General features: G+C 36.9%; 1 protein-coding gene across 3 annotated transcripts in view; it reads right to left on the bottom strand.

The window, feature by feature from the left end:
* Positions 1-17,218, bottom strand: part of aspscr1 (ASPSCR1 tether for SLC2A4, UBX domain containing) — a 218,758-nt gene that overhangs the window by 143,593 nt on the left and 57,947 nt on the right. For all 3 annotated transcript variants that reach the window (XM_043714989.1, XM_043714988.1, XM_043714990.1), the window contains exon 5: positions 3,452-3,509. In XM_043714989.1, coding sequence (XP_043570924.1) covers positions 3,452-3,509 — 58 coding nt within the window. The remainder of the gene's footprint in view (positions 1-3,451; positions 3,510-17,218) is intronic.

Raw genomic sequence — 17,218 nt, 5'->3', positions numbered from 1 at the left:
ACACAGATGAGGGCTTCAGCAGATGGAAACAGAGGCACAGATAGGTCTTATTAGAGGTGCAAGTAGGTGGTCTAGGTGAAGAACAGGGCTTGAGGTCTGAGTCAAAAAGGACACTAAGTTTGCAAACGGTATGGCTCAGCTGGAATTGGTTTCATCAAGTTTAATGTGAAAGGAATTTTATTTAAACTTCCATACTTTAAAACCAAACTTACAACATTTACCACTAACGTTTAAATAATGGCAGGCATATTTTGATGTAACAGTATACAATTATTTCAAGCACACCAATTAGTTTTACAGTGCTGTCTCAGAGGTCTCAGAAAGAATCTAACTATCCAGTCTGCAAACCAAAGCTTCGCAATGCAGCATGACCCATTCCTGTACATTATTTTACTATTATAGCCACAGTTATATCTTCTGCATGTGCAGTGTTTCGAATTTATCACTTTTTTGATCATTACTTTTATTATCTGTCATTAACATGAGCTTTTTTAAACCTTCCAAACTGGCAACCAGCTACAACTTTGGAGACTGGAACATCCAGAGATGTCAAACAAAATAAATCTTAGCCAATTATTACAGTTAACATACACTTTGGATAAAGACAGACAAATTGTCCTTATGTCTAAACAAATTAAATATCACCAGCACAATCCAGTCATTCAAAATAACATATTACAGAAATGGAGAATAATGCCAAAGTATTTAAACTGCTTACTGTTTTAAGTTGGTTGATTATTCTTCCATGTCTAAATTACTTCTGCACTTCTTAAACAGTATTTGCTTACAGAATAACTGAAGTGGACCTTTTAAGTGCAAAAGAAAACACTTCTCAAATAGTTCAAAGCATCAATTCATAGAAAATACCTTTAAAAGATCATGAGCAACAAAGATGTTAGAATTAAACCAATGCTAGAAAAATGTTTTACTTGGCAAACAGATCTTTTCTAAACTTGCCTATTAGCTTCTGGCTTGCCAAAAATTATGCCTTGAACTTTTAATCAGAACTTTAAATGCGGTTAAAAAGATGTGCAGTTCAAGGAGTTGAAACTAATTGGTTAAAGTTAACCAGTCACATATTAGATTAGATTAGATTACATTACAGTGTGGAAACAGGCCCTTCGGCCCAACAGGTCCACACCGACCCGCCGAAGCGCAACCCACCCATGCCCCTACATTTACCCCTATACCTAACATTACGGGCAATTTAGCATGAACACTTCACCTAACCTGCACATCTTTGGAGTGCAGGTTACTGGGCTGCAAGAGGTCAGAGGCTGGGTATTCTGTGACAAGTGCCTCACCTCCTGACTCTTAAAAGTCTTTTTATCATCTGCGTAACACTATGATGGAATACACTCCAAGTGCTTGGAAAACTGCAACTCCAGAAGCTTGAACCCCATCCAGAAGAAAACAGCCCACCTCATCTGCAACCTTAAACCTTCTTAACCATCAGTGCAGTGCCATGCCTGATTCACAAGATGCACTGCAACAACTTAATCAAAGCTTCTTCAGAATCATCTCTCAAATCTCAGTCAATTACAGAGAAAAGGATAAAGACAGCAGGTTTATAGCAACATCATGACCTCCATGTTATACATCATCCTGGACTACAAATTCTAGGCAATTCTGGAGTTAAAAGCATTCCATGTCTTAAATTGAACTGTTCCTTCTCAAAATATATATTCCTATTTTAGGCTTCTGGGATTAACTTTCTACCAACAAGATTACCTTATCTCTTAATAACTGAAATAATTGCAAAATCAAATGATTAATGTACATTAATTCCAATGTACCAACTGGAGGGGTATGGTGGTGGTGCCAAAACTAAACTGTAGTTGAACTTTCCAGGATCAGGGGAAAAAAAATAGAAAAATGCTAAATCTTAAAACAATCAATTCTCTATATTACACAAGAAAGAATCTCTTGGTGCCACTGAGTAATTTAAAAATAAATCATTGGATTGTTGAAATCCAGGACTGGACAATATTGGCTGTTACCAACTTATGCCATACATTTTCAGGAGCAAGTGTAAGATTCTGAAAACTGCAGCTTCACTGAAGCTAAGCATAACATGGATATAGTAGTGGTACACACTGCCTACTCCTGTAACAAGGTTTCTTGAACAATAGTTTCAGATTGCTAGACTGGCGTCAGCTCCAGCAGTTTTGAACTGAATAATGGTGAGAGCTACTTTTAATGCCTCAAACAATTTCCATTAAAGCTAAGTGTTCTCAGTGTCTGACTTAAATGGTCAATCATGACTGTGCTTTACACAGTTCTTGAAGTTGCTATCAGACACATGGTGAGAAAGCAAACCACAGAAAATCATTTTACATAACTGGCAATTCAATGTCATGGATGTGAAAAGATCTTGGAAATTTAATTACTCTTCATGATATGTTATTTCCTCCTGGTGAACACAGCTAACCTGGGATCACTCCTGCAGTACAGGATACCAAGAATCAATATGCTTTGAGATATATATACTGATAAAGACAGATTGAGGCTAACAAAATGCACTGCACAATTATCTTAAAAGTTAACAACCAATATCTTCCATAACTAGACATATGTTAATGCCTTTACACACTCAAGGCACTCTGCATGCATGCAGTGTCAACTGGGAAGATAGTCAGGGAGGTAAAATTGCTGTTCTGACTCAGTGTCCGGTATCCGGCTTGATGCCACTGCACCTGCAAGATTTAACTGCTTTAGATCAAATCAAACTGCTGCAAAAACATAAAATATTTTTATAACACTGATTTTATTCCAACATTTTTACAGCAAGTGTCACATCTATGAAAGTAGTTTTCCGCTACCGTGCGCTTTGAACCATTTGAGAGCTGTAGCAGCATTCTTTTACACCACTGGAAAAGACTAGATTACAGTTATTTGAACCACACTATGTCGGCAAAGCACAATCACATATTTATTGTACTAGAACAGGCTCAGAAAAATTCACGGCAGTAGATCAGGTATTCTGAGACTCTTTCCACAATCTTCACATTTTTGATAAATGAATATTCAGAAAGAATTTCAGTCCAACTATTCATCTGTATGGATCTTCCCAGCTAATTTTGACTTTCAAATAGAATGGCAGCTCTATGGCTGCCAATGTAGGTTAATACATTCCAAAATATGAATCCTAGGATTTACAGACACTAGAGTACCATGAGCTCCAAAATATAATGGATATATTAATAAATTCTTTTGTCTACAATCACAGATTACATTTTCAGCTTTTTCCATCAAGAAAATTACAATTGTTGATAGTGCGCAGGATAGGAATTTGTTGTGTGTCACAATTGGGCCCAGTTGTAAAGAAAGGGTTTAGATGCACAAAATAAATCACTTAATACTTTAGGGCATGATGGTAATTTGCTGCAACAGCATCTATTCATAAAAATCTTTGAAGAAAACATAGCGGGAATTTCTTTTTTAAACTTACCTCATCTCTCATATAAACACAGACTGGAATAGCTTCCAACAGCTGTTCTTCAGAAATCCTAGCAAAACAGGAAAAACTGTCAACATTTGATCTTGTACAGAGCAAAAATATTTATCACCTAGGTAGCAGGGGACACTTATGATCAAAATGTTAAGTAAGGGCAATAAAAATATCATGAACTGTTCAGTTTTTGACTGCTTTCTTCAGAGGTCAATACCATACAGATTTTAATTTGATCCACGAAGGAATACCTTGAGTAACCCAGTTGCAACTGCTACCATTTAACTATAAACAGCTGTCAACATCTCCATACTCAAGGCACACTCCAGATGCTTACCCATCTGCTACAACCTGAAAGGTGTTGACAATAAATATAGAGGCTGCACTCCGTGGTATGACGCACCGTACGGACTAGAAAATGAATTCAGCTCACTTGGCTTTCAGTAAGGTGCTCCTTTTGATCATTTTAAAACTGCGGCTGAAGAATCTAGTTCAAAATTACTGACGATACTTGTTTTAATTAAGCACTCTGTGAGTTCAGCAAGTTTTTAAAATGTGGACAATTCAGTGACTTTCACCATCACTTTTTAAAAATTTCTATATCAATTCCAGTCAGGTCCAAAGCAGCAATCAAGTTCAACTACATTGCAAGTTGCATTGGTGAGGCCTCTTCTGGAATACTGCGTCCAGTTCTGGGTGCACAGTTATAGGAAGGATATTATTAAGCTAGAGAGGGTTCCGAAGAGATTCGCCAGGATATTGCCAGGCATGGAAGGCTTGAGTTATAAAGAAAGGCTGGACAGGCTGGGACTTTCTTCATTTGAGCATAGGAGGAGGAGAGGCAACCTGATAGAAGTTTATAAAATAATGATGAGTATAGATTGAGTTAATCGTAGTTATCTTTTTCTAAGGATGGGAAATTTCAAAACTAGAGGGCACATTTTTAAGATGAGAGAAGAGCGATTTTAAAAAGACACAATGGGTGGTTCATGTGTGGAATGAACTTCCTGAGGAAACTGTGGATATGGTACAGTTACAATGTTTAAAATAAATTTGGATAACTATGTGAATAGGAAAGGGTTGGAGGGATATGGGCCAGGAACAGGCAGGTCAGACCAGTTTAGTTTGGGATTATGTTCAACACAGACTGGTTGGACCGAAGGGTCTGTTTCCATGCTGTATAACTCTAAAGGTATTGATTGTTTATCAATTTAGTTACTGTATGTGGTTACAGGTAGTAACTCATCACCTTAGTGGGTTGTGTATAAATTGCATTCAAAGGTTTGAATAAGAAAGTTTCAAGAACATTTATTGACAAGAGAAAATTCAAAAGTAGATAAAATATTCTCTCAAAATAAAAAGGACTCGTCTCTAAGAAACTGAGGAAGAATACAAATGCATGTTACTTTTACTGTAATATACTTGTTATAAATGAAAATGGTACAAATAATAACATATCATTATCAACATTACACACCACATATCTTCCACCTTTCGGTGAAGTGATCATATCTGACAGAGTGTTCTCTTGTGTTTGTTCTGGCCAATGGACATTCCAATCACCATAAACCAACACCCCATTTACAAAGTTTACTCAATTGAAAATAAGACCACGGGTTAACTTTCAGTGTCTCAAAAGTTGTGAATGTAATCCTTGCCGATTGCAACTACCACAGATATACTAGTCATTATGCTATAACATACATTTTGTCCATGCGAATTTGCTATAACACGATTGACAAATTGGGGACACTGTTTCTAAAGCGCAAACTTTTAAAGCATGTATTGGTTATAATGCAATTCTGGCCCTATTAGTTTAAATGGTGCTGCTCTTACTCAATTTTCTTATAACACAGGATGGCACGAGAACAGAACTACCACTTTGCAGCTGTACTAACTGCACTGCACTCAATATCATCAGCCTCTTCCTAGAGTTGGTAGAGACAGGTATACTGAGGACCTCTTTCCGAAAGCTCAAGTCTCACATAACCTCTCTTACATCAGCCACCTCTGAAAGGGATAAAGGTAATTTAAGCAGGAACATGACTACCATTACTTCTATCCATGGCTCTCATGCAACAAACAATTTTTGGTAAGCAATATATAAAAAAGTGCATCCTCAAAACTTGATAAAAATTACCCAATGGAAAGAGCTCCTATTTGCTTTGCAAAATTAGGATCATGATATGATCAATACTGGATTTTGCAGAACCTCCACTTGTACTTTAACCTTGTAAACTAAAACATTACCAAGGCATCACAAACAACAGGTTCTTAAAAGAGTTTTTCCTTTGGATAACACAATCCAAAAAAGTATCCAAAGTGTATCACAATATAATGCTCCAGACAAGTAGGTAGGTCATCACTTTGCAAAGGAAACCAAACCTTTGCCCAAGTAAAATAGATTTTTTGTGATATAATCATATTCGTTTTGAACAATCTATAGGAAAGATATGCCCAAATTGAAAAGATTAACTACAGTTCTTTATAGATATAGGTGGGTATATTAGCATTTAATATAATTAGCATTGTTTCATCAGTCAGTATACACTGATTGTAGGATGGTGAACTTAGATTTTGGCTACCAAATGCTCTTACATTCTGAATAGACACATTTTAAAATAAGGATGAAAGGAAAAACACTGGACCTGAAGTTGCATCAAAAAATTACAAAGAATGTTCAATCTTGAGTGTTATGAAAAAAATTTTTTTGTAATATAGATAAGGAAAGTTAAATCATTTTAAAATGCCTGGGATTTAATTAGTTACTCTTACAGTGGTCACTAGTCACTCATTCTTGGCTATTTAAATTACAGCTAATGATCATTTCTCAAGTAATAGATTTTGATTGGGTTTAGCCCATAAGCCTGCTTCACTTGATACAAAGTAAGTTGTTTTAAGTTCTTTTTAAAAGTGAAGAGTTTAGATAACCCAAATCAGAATACTGTGCATCCTACAGAGGTGAGAATGTAAAAAACTGTCTTATGAATAAATTTGAGAAAATGCTCCCAGAAAATATATGTTCTGCATCTAAATATACTTAATTTTTTGTAAAAATTGCAACACTTAAAGAGTTCCTGTTTCTGATTGTTTTATACTAATTATTGTTACCAGTTTAAAATGATTAAGGGGAAATCATGCCTGACAAATTTATATGAATTCACTGAGGGTGTAACAAGTAGAATAATGGGGAATCAGTAAATGTAATACATTTGGATTTCCAAAACATGTTCAATAAGGAACCATACATAAAGCTACTCGATAAGAGCCCATGCTGTTAGGGGCAGAATATTAGCATGAGTAGAGAACCAGTAATCAATAACCCATACCTATGTTTTGATTTTGTGAACAACCTTTAATCTCCCTTTGTGTACGTGGGCATGTTATTGTCCCAAGATTTGCATCAATATCATTCACATCTTGATGGTTTAATTCCTCCAATTAGTTTTCCATCTCTCAACCACACCCAGACAAAGTCAGGGATGACATTCTTATCACTATGGTACATTATTTAATTTTGTCTTCTGCAGTCTTTAACACTGTTCACAAAAGACTAAGTAAAGTCACCATAGTCCTACCAGACCATACAGTTGCATAGGCTGGGACATTTTCCCTGGAGCATAGGAGGCTATGGTGTGACCTTATAGAGGTTCAGAAAATCATGAGGGGCATAAATAAGGTGAATAGTCAAGGTCTTTTCCCCAGGATAGAGTTGTTAAAAACTGGAAGGCAAGGGTTTAAGGTGAGATGGGAAATATTTAAAAGGGACCTGAGGGGGAACTTTTTCACTCAGAGGTTAGTGCATGTATGGAACAAGCTGTCAGAGGAAGTAGGAGATGGGGACATTTAATAGAAACATAGATAGGAAAGGTTGAGAGGGATATGGGCCAAACGCAGGCAAACAGTACCAGTTCATTTTTGGAAACCTGATCAGCTAACGGGTTTGTATATGTACTATATGACTATGACTCTAAGGCAGAGAATTGGGATAAAGGGGGAAATTTCAGATGGCAATCTGCAACTAGAGGAGTGCACAGGGATCAGTGCTAGGGCCACAATTATTTATAATGTACAGGGACATAATAACAATTTGGATGAGGAAAGTGAGCGTACTATCACCAAGTTTGCAGATGACACAAAAATGGGTGCGAATGCAGGTCAATGAGATGTCAGAGTCTACAGAGGGATATAGACAGATTAAGTGAGTGGACAGAAATTTGGCAGATGAAATAATATAGGAATGGTATTGTTTGTATTTTAGCAGGAAGAATAAAGGGAACAAAAATGTCTAAGTGGGAGAAAACTGCAGAAACCTGCATCAAAGTGATTCGGGGATCCTTGTGGATGAATCTCAAAAATGTTAGAAATCACGACACCAGGTTATAGTCTAACAGGTTTATTTGAAGTTACAGGCTTTTGGAGAGTAGGCCTTCATCAGGTGTAGAGAGAGAGGGAAGCACCCAGAACACAGAATTTATGGGCGGTGAGGTCAAAAGATCACACAAATGGTGTATGTGGAGTGTCAAATAATAAGTCCCTGCAAGTGACCAAGGGTATTAGATGGTGTGAGTAAAGTATCAATGAATAACAAGCGAAGGGATGACCTATAAATCCAGTTAAATGAGGCAAGAAGATAATTACAAAACATTAAAAATAAGGTGGTACTGGAGACAAACCAGATGTTTGGAATAACATGGATCAAAAACAGAAGTCGCTGGAAAAGCCCAGCAGGTCTGGCAGCATCTGTGAAGAAAAACCAGAGGAAGGGTCACTAAACTCAATCTGATTTTTCTTCAGAGATGGTGCCAGAGCCACTGAGCACCACACATCCTCCCCCAACCCCCAGCAACCCCAAAGGCATGTCCACCATCAACAAGACACAATGTATGAGTGTAATGAATACTCTCCATGTGCAGCTCCAACAACAAGAAACCTGACACCATTCAGGATGGAGCAGACCACATGATTGTTTGTGGATGTGGTGACATTGAGCCCCTCAACGACAAAGCTCAGTAAAAGCAATGTTTACTATCTACAAGATGCACTGCAGAAACTTTCCATAGATCTTTCAACAGCCCCTTCCAATGTCATGACCACTAGAAGGACAAGAGCAGCAAATATATTGGATCAGCACACACAGAGGTCCCCCTCCAAGCCACTTACTATCCTGAGTTAGAAATGCATCCCCATTCAGTGTCCTTGGTCAATGTCCCGAAATTCCCTTCCTAATGGCATTGTGGTACTACCTACAGCACGTGGGCTGCAACAGCTCAAGAAGGCAGCTCGCCACCACTTTCTCAAGGGCAACTAAGTTCAGGCAATAAAGTGCTGGCCCAGCCAGAGATGCCCACATCTCATGAGCGAATAAAGAAAAATGCATATAGCTCCTTTACTAAGAAACCATAGAAGCCATCATAACGGGGACATGTTGTTCTGACACACCATTTGACGTACAAACTAAAATATTCTGTGTCAAAGAAAAGGAAAACCAGGAGCAATCTTTGTGTCTGGTCACCTATCTTAACTTCAAGGCGTCGCATAAGGATTAATCCCAACATACTGCCTTGTCAGCATGCAGAATTAATCATCAAAACTTTTGATTACCAGAAACTAAAATTCAATTTATGGTGAACTTTCTTTTTAATAAAAGGAATATAACATACATTAAAATGTAAAATTAAATCAATTTAAATTTCCCTCACTTTGAATGAAAATATATAGTATGGAATTAATTTGACAAACAGTACTACACCTTCAAATGGACAGCCCTGTGCATTTGGGAATAGATTATTCAGAAGAGTTTCATTAAGACAGAACACTGCATTTGGTTAAACCTTTGAGCAAGCCAAAAAAAAGGTGTCATACAGTGCTGCAGCAACTTATTAACCAACATGCACACAAGATCAAACAACCTGAAACATGACACATTCTGCAACAGCACCTAACAATGTGTCAAAATAAGTTATATAAATACTACAATCTCAGAGTCAATTTTGAAAACATTCATTTCGCCTGTACAAATATTGGAATCTTCACAAGTTTTTATATAAACAGGAAAACTGCAGTCAAAGGATAGATTATTATAAATACCCAATTTTGAATATATTTGCTATATAATAAAAAAACACAAAATGTATACATTTTTGAATAATTTGAACTTTAGAACAATCCTAATGTAAGTCAATATTCTTGTTGCTGTTTCAAACTTACGCTACAGTCAACTGTTCAGTAATTACTTTGCAAATGATTTTTGCTTTGAACACCAATGATCTACAACAATAGCAAAAAAATTGCAAATTCATGAGTCTTTCCCCTCTAGTACAAAGTAGAAAATCACACAACACCAGTATATATGTGTGCGTATGCTTGGTTGAGAGAGAGAGAGAAGAAAGAGAGGGAGAAAAAGAGAGAAAGAGTGAGTGAGTGTGTGTGTGTGTGTGTGTGTGTGTGTGTGTGTGTGTGAGAGAGAGAGAGAGATGGGGTATGTGCGAGAGGGTGAGTTTGGGGTGAATTTGTCAGTCTGACATTGGAACACAGACAGACTTCACACCTATTGTTTAAAAAGCTGAGCTATCTTGAGAAAGTAGATATGGGATTTACATGTCAAAGAACAGAAACCAGCATATCCCATTATAAAAGGTGAAAGTTTTAATCTAAGATTGTTTACTATGACACTGGACACTGGACTCCTTTGGCTTTAAATTCTATGAGCATGATCTTAACCTCCACAACTATCTGATGAAGGAGTGGCGCTCCGAAAGCAAGTGCTTCCAAATGAACCTGTTGGGACTATAACCGAGTGTTGTGATTTTTAACTTTGTCCAACCCCATTCCAACACCTGCACTTCCAAGTCAATACAAAGTAGGGCTGCACAGTAGCATACTGTATTAAAAATTCATATGGTAATAGGTTGATCATGTCAACATATTTCTGCTCAAAAGTGAACTAAAGCTCTTATCAAGAAGTGTTAGCATGGTTTATGATGAGCAATATTTCTCTGCCACTGAAAATTCAGACCTAAACCACAAAACATTTTGCAGAATGAAATATTAATAAAATCTACTAATTAGGTATCAGCGGTAGTGCAGGAGGTCATGCCCCACTTCAGAACTTGAATAGATAACCTGGGTTGCTATTTCAGTGCACTGTCAAGTTTTTAAGTGGAGGCCTTAACTGCTTACTTGGGTGAATGTAAAAAATTACTACTCGTTATTCCAAGAGATTCTCTGACGTTCATCAACTTCCACACAAGATCTTGAAAGTGGAAGCAAACTTGCATTTACAACATGAAAATGGTTGCTACATCAACTGCAGACAAAAAACGACAAGCAGGCTTGAACCTTCTGAATAATGTGTAAGTGTTGAATTTTTTAGATTATATTGAAGCGCTCAATTTGTAGGGTTGACTACTACACTGGCACTAGTTTAAAGGGGGTGAAATTCACGCTGCAGTTCAAAATACCATATTATTAGCAGAAGTTGATTTGATCGCTCAACTAATCCAGGGTAAAGAAGAAAAGCACGATGAATTACGGTAAAGGGAATTACCAGATAAAAGCAAGAGAAACAAGAATGAATTTCTGGTAGTAAATTTTATTTATACACACTGGTACGAAAATCTAACATGTCAAAGATTCATTGGAATCCTGCAAAATCACACTGTTCGTCATCATCGTGGCCTGGTATAATGACTCACTTAAAGTGAAACATTCCTTAAATTCTGAATGTGTAAGCGTCTTGAACCTTACCGCCAAATTCTTCCATTTCCCTCCCATTTACTCTCGTACGTAATGAACCTCAGAAACATTCACAGATTTATCAAATAATTAAAGATTACGTAGCTAATATATCTCACTTTTATTCAGATATAATGGCACAATTAAAATGATATTAACTTTTAGATGTATAGTGAACAAAGTGTCATAAACACTGACAGACTTAGAACCGGACTGAATGAATGAATGAACCAAAACGTGCTGCAGTAAATGAAGTGGGCTAAGTAGTGTTATGAATGAATGAATGGAGACGCAATATAGTAAACATAGAGCAATGAGTAGAGTTACCGGTATGAATGAATATATGCGAATTTGTTTAAGTGGGTTAATGGGAAATGCAGTTTCCTTTGCAAGAGGTTTATAATGCAATATAGTAGGGCCTCATTTTACACGAGATATATGGAAAATACAAGACTTTTTGGCCAAAAATAAGGGGTCGACTTTTACCCAAGATTGACGTTTACTTGGGTATATACAGTAATTAGACAGCAAACTCTATTAGTGCCACTAAAATCTACCCAATAGAGAGATGGTCACACTGTTAATCTTACTGTAATCTTAATATGATTGAACCAAAATCAGCCATGCAAGGGGTCCAATGAAAGATGATGCATGTGAAACATTGTTTTTCTCTCTCTACAGAAATGCTTAACCTGAATTTTGAGAATACATTCATTCATTAGCTCAAAAATCTCCATTTCAGCAAACAAAAGTAAATTATTCTGTTCCCAGGGATTTTGTTGAGAATAAATCAAACAAAACAAATGCTTCCTTACTGGACATCTATATGCTTAATTAAACACACATGAACTATAAAGATTCTTCTCACACAATACTAGTGCTTTAAACATGGGGCATAGCAATGCCTGAGCTTCAAAGTTTAATATCTTCCACCTGGTTCGGATACTAAAACAATCCAGCTTTGAAGCCTGGCCCATTCGACTTTCCAGTCTCTCAGCAATAATCTTGCATTTACTCACCACAGTTTTATTTCTTCCAAGTCCACCATCACATTTCCAACTTCCTCCACCTAATTTTGCATTCTACCATCTTAACTTAGTAAATAACCAATTCAGCACCTACTCATTACTCAAAGTAAAACTGACAAACAAGGTATTCTTCTAGAATCTCTGCCAAGTTAAACTTCCTTCTACTCTGTATTGCAATTCAGCAAAAATCTTGGGTTATACTTTACCGAAACTGTAGCTACACAATCTCAACTGGTGGGATTACATCAGGAAATGCACAGACACAGATGCGGTATTGTCCGCACCTCAGCATGTCAATATCATTCTACTACACTTGGAATTTAATTCTCTAAGTTCAGCAGATACAGATCCAAAAAAGATTTGCAAAACTTGGTGAATTTTCTGCATAAGAGTTTTGGTGAAAAATTGGTCACAGTTCAATATTTACTCAAGAAAACAGATATCAAGTCTCAACAACAAAAATTGTGACAGCCATAAACTTCAAGTGTTTGAGACCATGAGGCTTTAATGTAGTAAATTTAACAAAACCTAATTCATTCTTCTCTAACTGCCATTTTGTGAGCAGCTGTAGCCATTTTATATGGTGAAAGACTGTCATCCTAGTTTCAAGCTCCACTCCCAGGCAATCTTCATCCTGGCTTCTGCCTGAAAATGATCCGAACTGTCTGCGAACCTTGGCATCCTGCTCAACCTCAAAGTAAGATTCCATAATATTCATTCCAACATCCAAAGTTGCCACTTGTACATCCACAACTCTGCCCTTGCATCAGCTCACTTGCTGAAAAAGCTCAGTAATACCATTAATGATTATCAGTTTGACTATTTCCATGTTTGCCTGGCTACTGTCCACTGCAAACCCTGTGCAAACTTTAGATTATCCAAATCTCTGATTCAAATGTGAAAAAAGTCTCATTCACTCACTACGTATTCTCTGACCTATACGGGCTCCTGGCCCAGTAACACTGCAATTTTAAACTTTCATCCTCAAGTTCAAATCTCTTCACAGTCTCCCCCACCCTAATTCAAAACTCTTCTTTCCCTATAACCTTCTGAAATCTTTATACTCTTAATTCTGGTACATTACACATCATATTTAGATGTCCTGCCACTGGTAGTGATATCTTCAGTTACCAGCCTCCTAACTTTGGAATATCTTCCCTTGACCCCCTCGCTGTTCATACTCACTCTCCCTTTTGAAAGGCAATCCTTAAAACACACTTCTTTGTCTAAGGCTTTGGCCGTCTGTCCTAACACTTCACAAAGCTTAATATCAAACTTTGAAGAACTCTCTGTGGAACGCTTTAGAATGTTAACTCCATTAAAAGCACTTTGTAATTACTATATAGTACTGGAAATCATTTGAACCATAATGTTGACAATAGTAATATTCATCTGGCAGGATCGAAAACATATTAAACTATCAGCTTAGTGACTAATAGCCAGTAATTGGCTTACTTCTATTTACATACAAAATATTAATACTAAAATAGCAAGTTTGACTTGAAAACAAGTTTCTTTTTGAAGTTTAGGATGGTAAGCATAAGATGATGTAGTGGATTCGAAAGTGATTTGCAGTGTTTAGTTTTTCACAAATGCTACACAAGATGAAAGTCTACTCATTTATCTGGCAATCAGGGTCCCAAATGGAATTTTTAAAAAGTCAGTGCCAACAAAATATCCAGGATATTACAGCTCACAACTCATAATAAATTAATATGCCAAGAATCGCATCAGGTTTAACATAAGCAGATTAAGTTTGTGACTGGCAGCTTTCAATGAAGTAGATTGAAAACTTATGAAGCACAGAGAAAGTTCAGAACTAGATTTCTACACACGAAATACATTGTGATTCAATGGAACTTCCCATGTGCTACATATTATCATAAACAGAGATCAAAGTAAATAACTAATTCATGATAAAATGCTTGTGTTCTGCTACATAAAAATTATGCAGTCTTGTGTGTGCTCAAAACTAACTCAGCTGCAAGGTTTGTAGCTCAGGTTGAGGTTGAGGGTGTAGGTTTGCTCGCTGAGCTGTAGGTTTGATATCCAGACGTTTCACTACCTGGCGAGGTAACATCATCAGTGGCGACCTCCAAGTGAAGTGAAGCTGTTGTCTCCTGCTTTCTATTTATATCTTTCTCCTGGATGGGGTTCCTGGGGTTTGTGGTGATGTCATTTCCTGTTCGTTTTCTGAGGGGTTGATAGATGGCATCTAGATCTATGTGTTTGTTTATGGCATTGTGGTTGGAGTGCCAGGCCTCGAGGAATTCTCTGGCATGTCTTTGCTTAGCCTGTCAGGATAGATGTGTTGCTCCAGTCGAAATGGTGGTTTTTTTCATCCGTGTGTAGGGCTATGAGGGAGAGAGGGTCATGTCTTTTTGTGGCTAGCTGGTGTTCGTGTATCCTGGTGGCTAACTTTCTTCCTGTTTGTCCTACGTAGTGTTTGTGGCAGTCCTTGCATGGAATTTTGTAGATGACGTTGGTTTTGTCCATGGGTTGTACTGGGTCTTTTAAGTTTGTTAGTCTTTGTTTGAGAGTGTTGGTGGGTTTGTGTGCTACTAGGATTCCGAGGGGTCTTAGTAGTCTGACTGTCATTTCTGAAACTTCTTTGATGTATGGTAAGGTGGTTAGGGTTTCTGGCTGTGTCTGGTTTGCTTGTCGTGGTTTGTTCTTGAGGAATCTGCGCACTGTATTTTTTTGAGCATCCGTTCTTCTTGAATACGTTGTATAGGTGGTTCTCCTCTATTTTCCGAAGTTCGTCTGTGCTGCAGTGTGTGGTGGCTCGTTGGAAAAAGACATGACTCTCTCTCCCTTGTAGCCCTACACACGGATGAAAAAAACCACCATTTCGACTGGAACAACACATCTATCCTGGGACAGGCTAAGCAAAGACATGCCAGAGAATTTCTAGAGGTCTGGCACTCCAACCACAACGCCATAAACAAGCACACAGATCTAGATGCCATCTATCAATCCCTCAGAAAACGAACAGGAAATGACATCACCACAAACCCCAGGAACCCCATCCAGGAGAAAGATATAAATAGAAAGCAGGAGACAACAGCTTTGCTTCACTTGGAGGTCGCCACTGATGTTACCTAGCCAGGTAATGAAACATCTGGATATCAAACCTACAGCTCAGCGAGCAAACCTACACACTAACTCAGCTACTCAATGTAGACTTTCAAATCTTTTAGCATAACTGAGGGCAAAAATATCATTTTGAAAGCTCATATGTTCCATTTAAATGTGCAAAACTAAAATACTACAGATTAAGAAAGTCTGAAGTGAAATTTCTTTTCACTTATTGGAGATAGAAAGCAATCTGAACAATTCTAACAAGGTGCATCCACCTCTGCCAGTAAGGTGATCAATTGATAAAAAAAACTGTACCAGCTATAAACTGATCACAACTTTTGCAATTTAAGAGCAAAAAAAAATTCAAGCTTACGGAAACCAACCCTATTTTGACAAGTCTTATGACAAACTAGAACCATATTCTATACAATCAAGCCCATGACATTTATAGCATTATCTATCAGGTCCTGCATTAAATTCCACTTGATTGCTTTTTTTTAAAAAGATCAATTTTTCAAGTTTTTTTTTATGAAGTACATTTGTCTCGTGAAGAAATTGGCTGCTGAGTTATGCTCAGTGGGAGAGGTGCAACAATAGAATGATAGAAAAGTTCAGCTTATAAAAGATAATGGACCATAAGGACATTAAAGAATTTGCTAAAGCAAGTAATGTTAGCTAAGATATATGCAATAGAATCTGTGCACTCAAGGGTAGATGCCAACATAGAATGGAGACGTTGAGGAATTCAGCAGCAAGTGAATAATTCCAAATGTACTCAATAAAGAGCTACATCAGAAATATGAAGACTAAGTAAACATTGTGATGTTTGTATTGCAAAAGGAAATTTAAAAGGTGTGCAGGTAGATAAAATGATTACATTAGGAAATAGGCTGTTCATCTTTTCCACAAAGTATTCAACACTGGTTAATTTTTAACAGCTAACTTTTCACAAATTAATTTATTACCCAAACATATACTGTCCTACATTTTATTCAATGTTTCAGACTGCTCCATAAACGCAGAAAGGTGAAGCTATTTGAATAGTTTTCTCATAACTTTTCATGTGAAACAAAGTCAAATAAAAATAGGATTAAATTAACATTGATCCTAATGTGATATAATTAATCAATATTTTGCCTCAACAGAAAAATTTGTCCAGTTATGGCCACACAATTCCTAAGATTTTTCCCCCTCATCTAACAAGCTTTGGTTATCATTAAGATCTGAAGCACTTGTGCATCCTTATTACTAGAGAAACAAACTCTAAAAATTTTGGATATGTTATAAAGGATAGCTACTTGATACTGAACAGCAGATTTCATTCACTCTGTCATTTTAAATGACAGGTTATGGCATTCCATTGTTTTAAGGTTCTTGCAACTTTGTTAAAGAAAATTCAAAGAATAATTCAGTCTAGACTAAGCTGAACACTTTTAACTGCACTTTGAAGAGAGAAGCAGAGCTCGTAGGTAGAAAGAAAGTCACCAGTTTGTCTACTCTCACACTTGGCAAATTGAGTATAATTAAAAGCAGATACATTTGTGAAGGCTTAAACAGTATCAGGTATCTGAAGGAAATGAAGTACAGATCAATGTTATAGAAAAAAAACTACAAATTAAAGAATCTTAAAATGACAGTAGATACTAATTAAGTGCAATATACATTTTTCATAAATGTTTCTATAACCAAAAAACACAAATACTTGTCTTACATATTACATTACGAATGGATTAAAATCATATTTTTAGCTAAATAACAGTTTAAACTTCAGTTCTACTACATTGATTATGGTTATTAGGCTGTGCATTTCTTCATAAAGAGAAGGTGGATAAATTTTTTAAAAAATGAAAAACATCAAAAAGTGGAATGTCTTTGATGTCTCCACAACATGGTGGGCATTAGCACTGGATATTCTGATCAC

Source organism: Chiloscyllium plagiosum, chromosome 24 (assembly GCF_004010195.1).
Source record: "Chiloscyllium plagiosum isolate BGI_BamShark_2017 chromosome 24, ASM401019v2, whole genome shotgun sequence".
NCBI classification, from domain to species: Eukaryota; Metazoa; Chordata; class Chondrichthyes; order Orectolobiformes; family Hemiscylliidae; genus Chiloscyllium; species Chiloscyllium plagiosum.
This window is presented reverse-complemented; position numbering and strand designations above follow the sequence as displayed.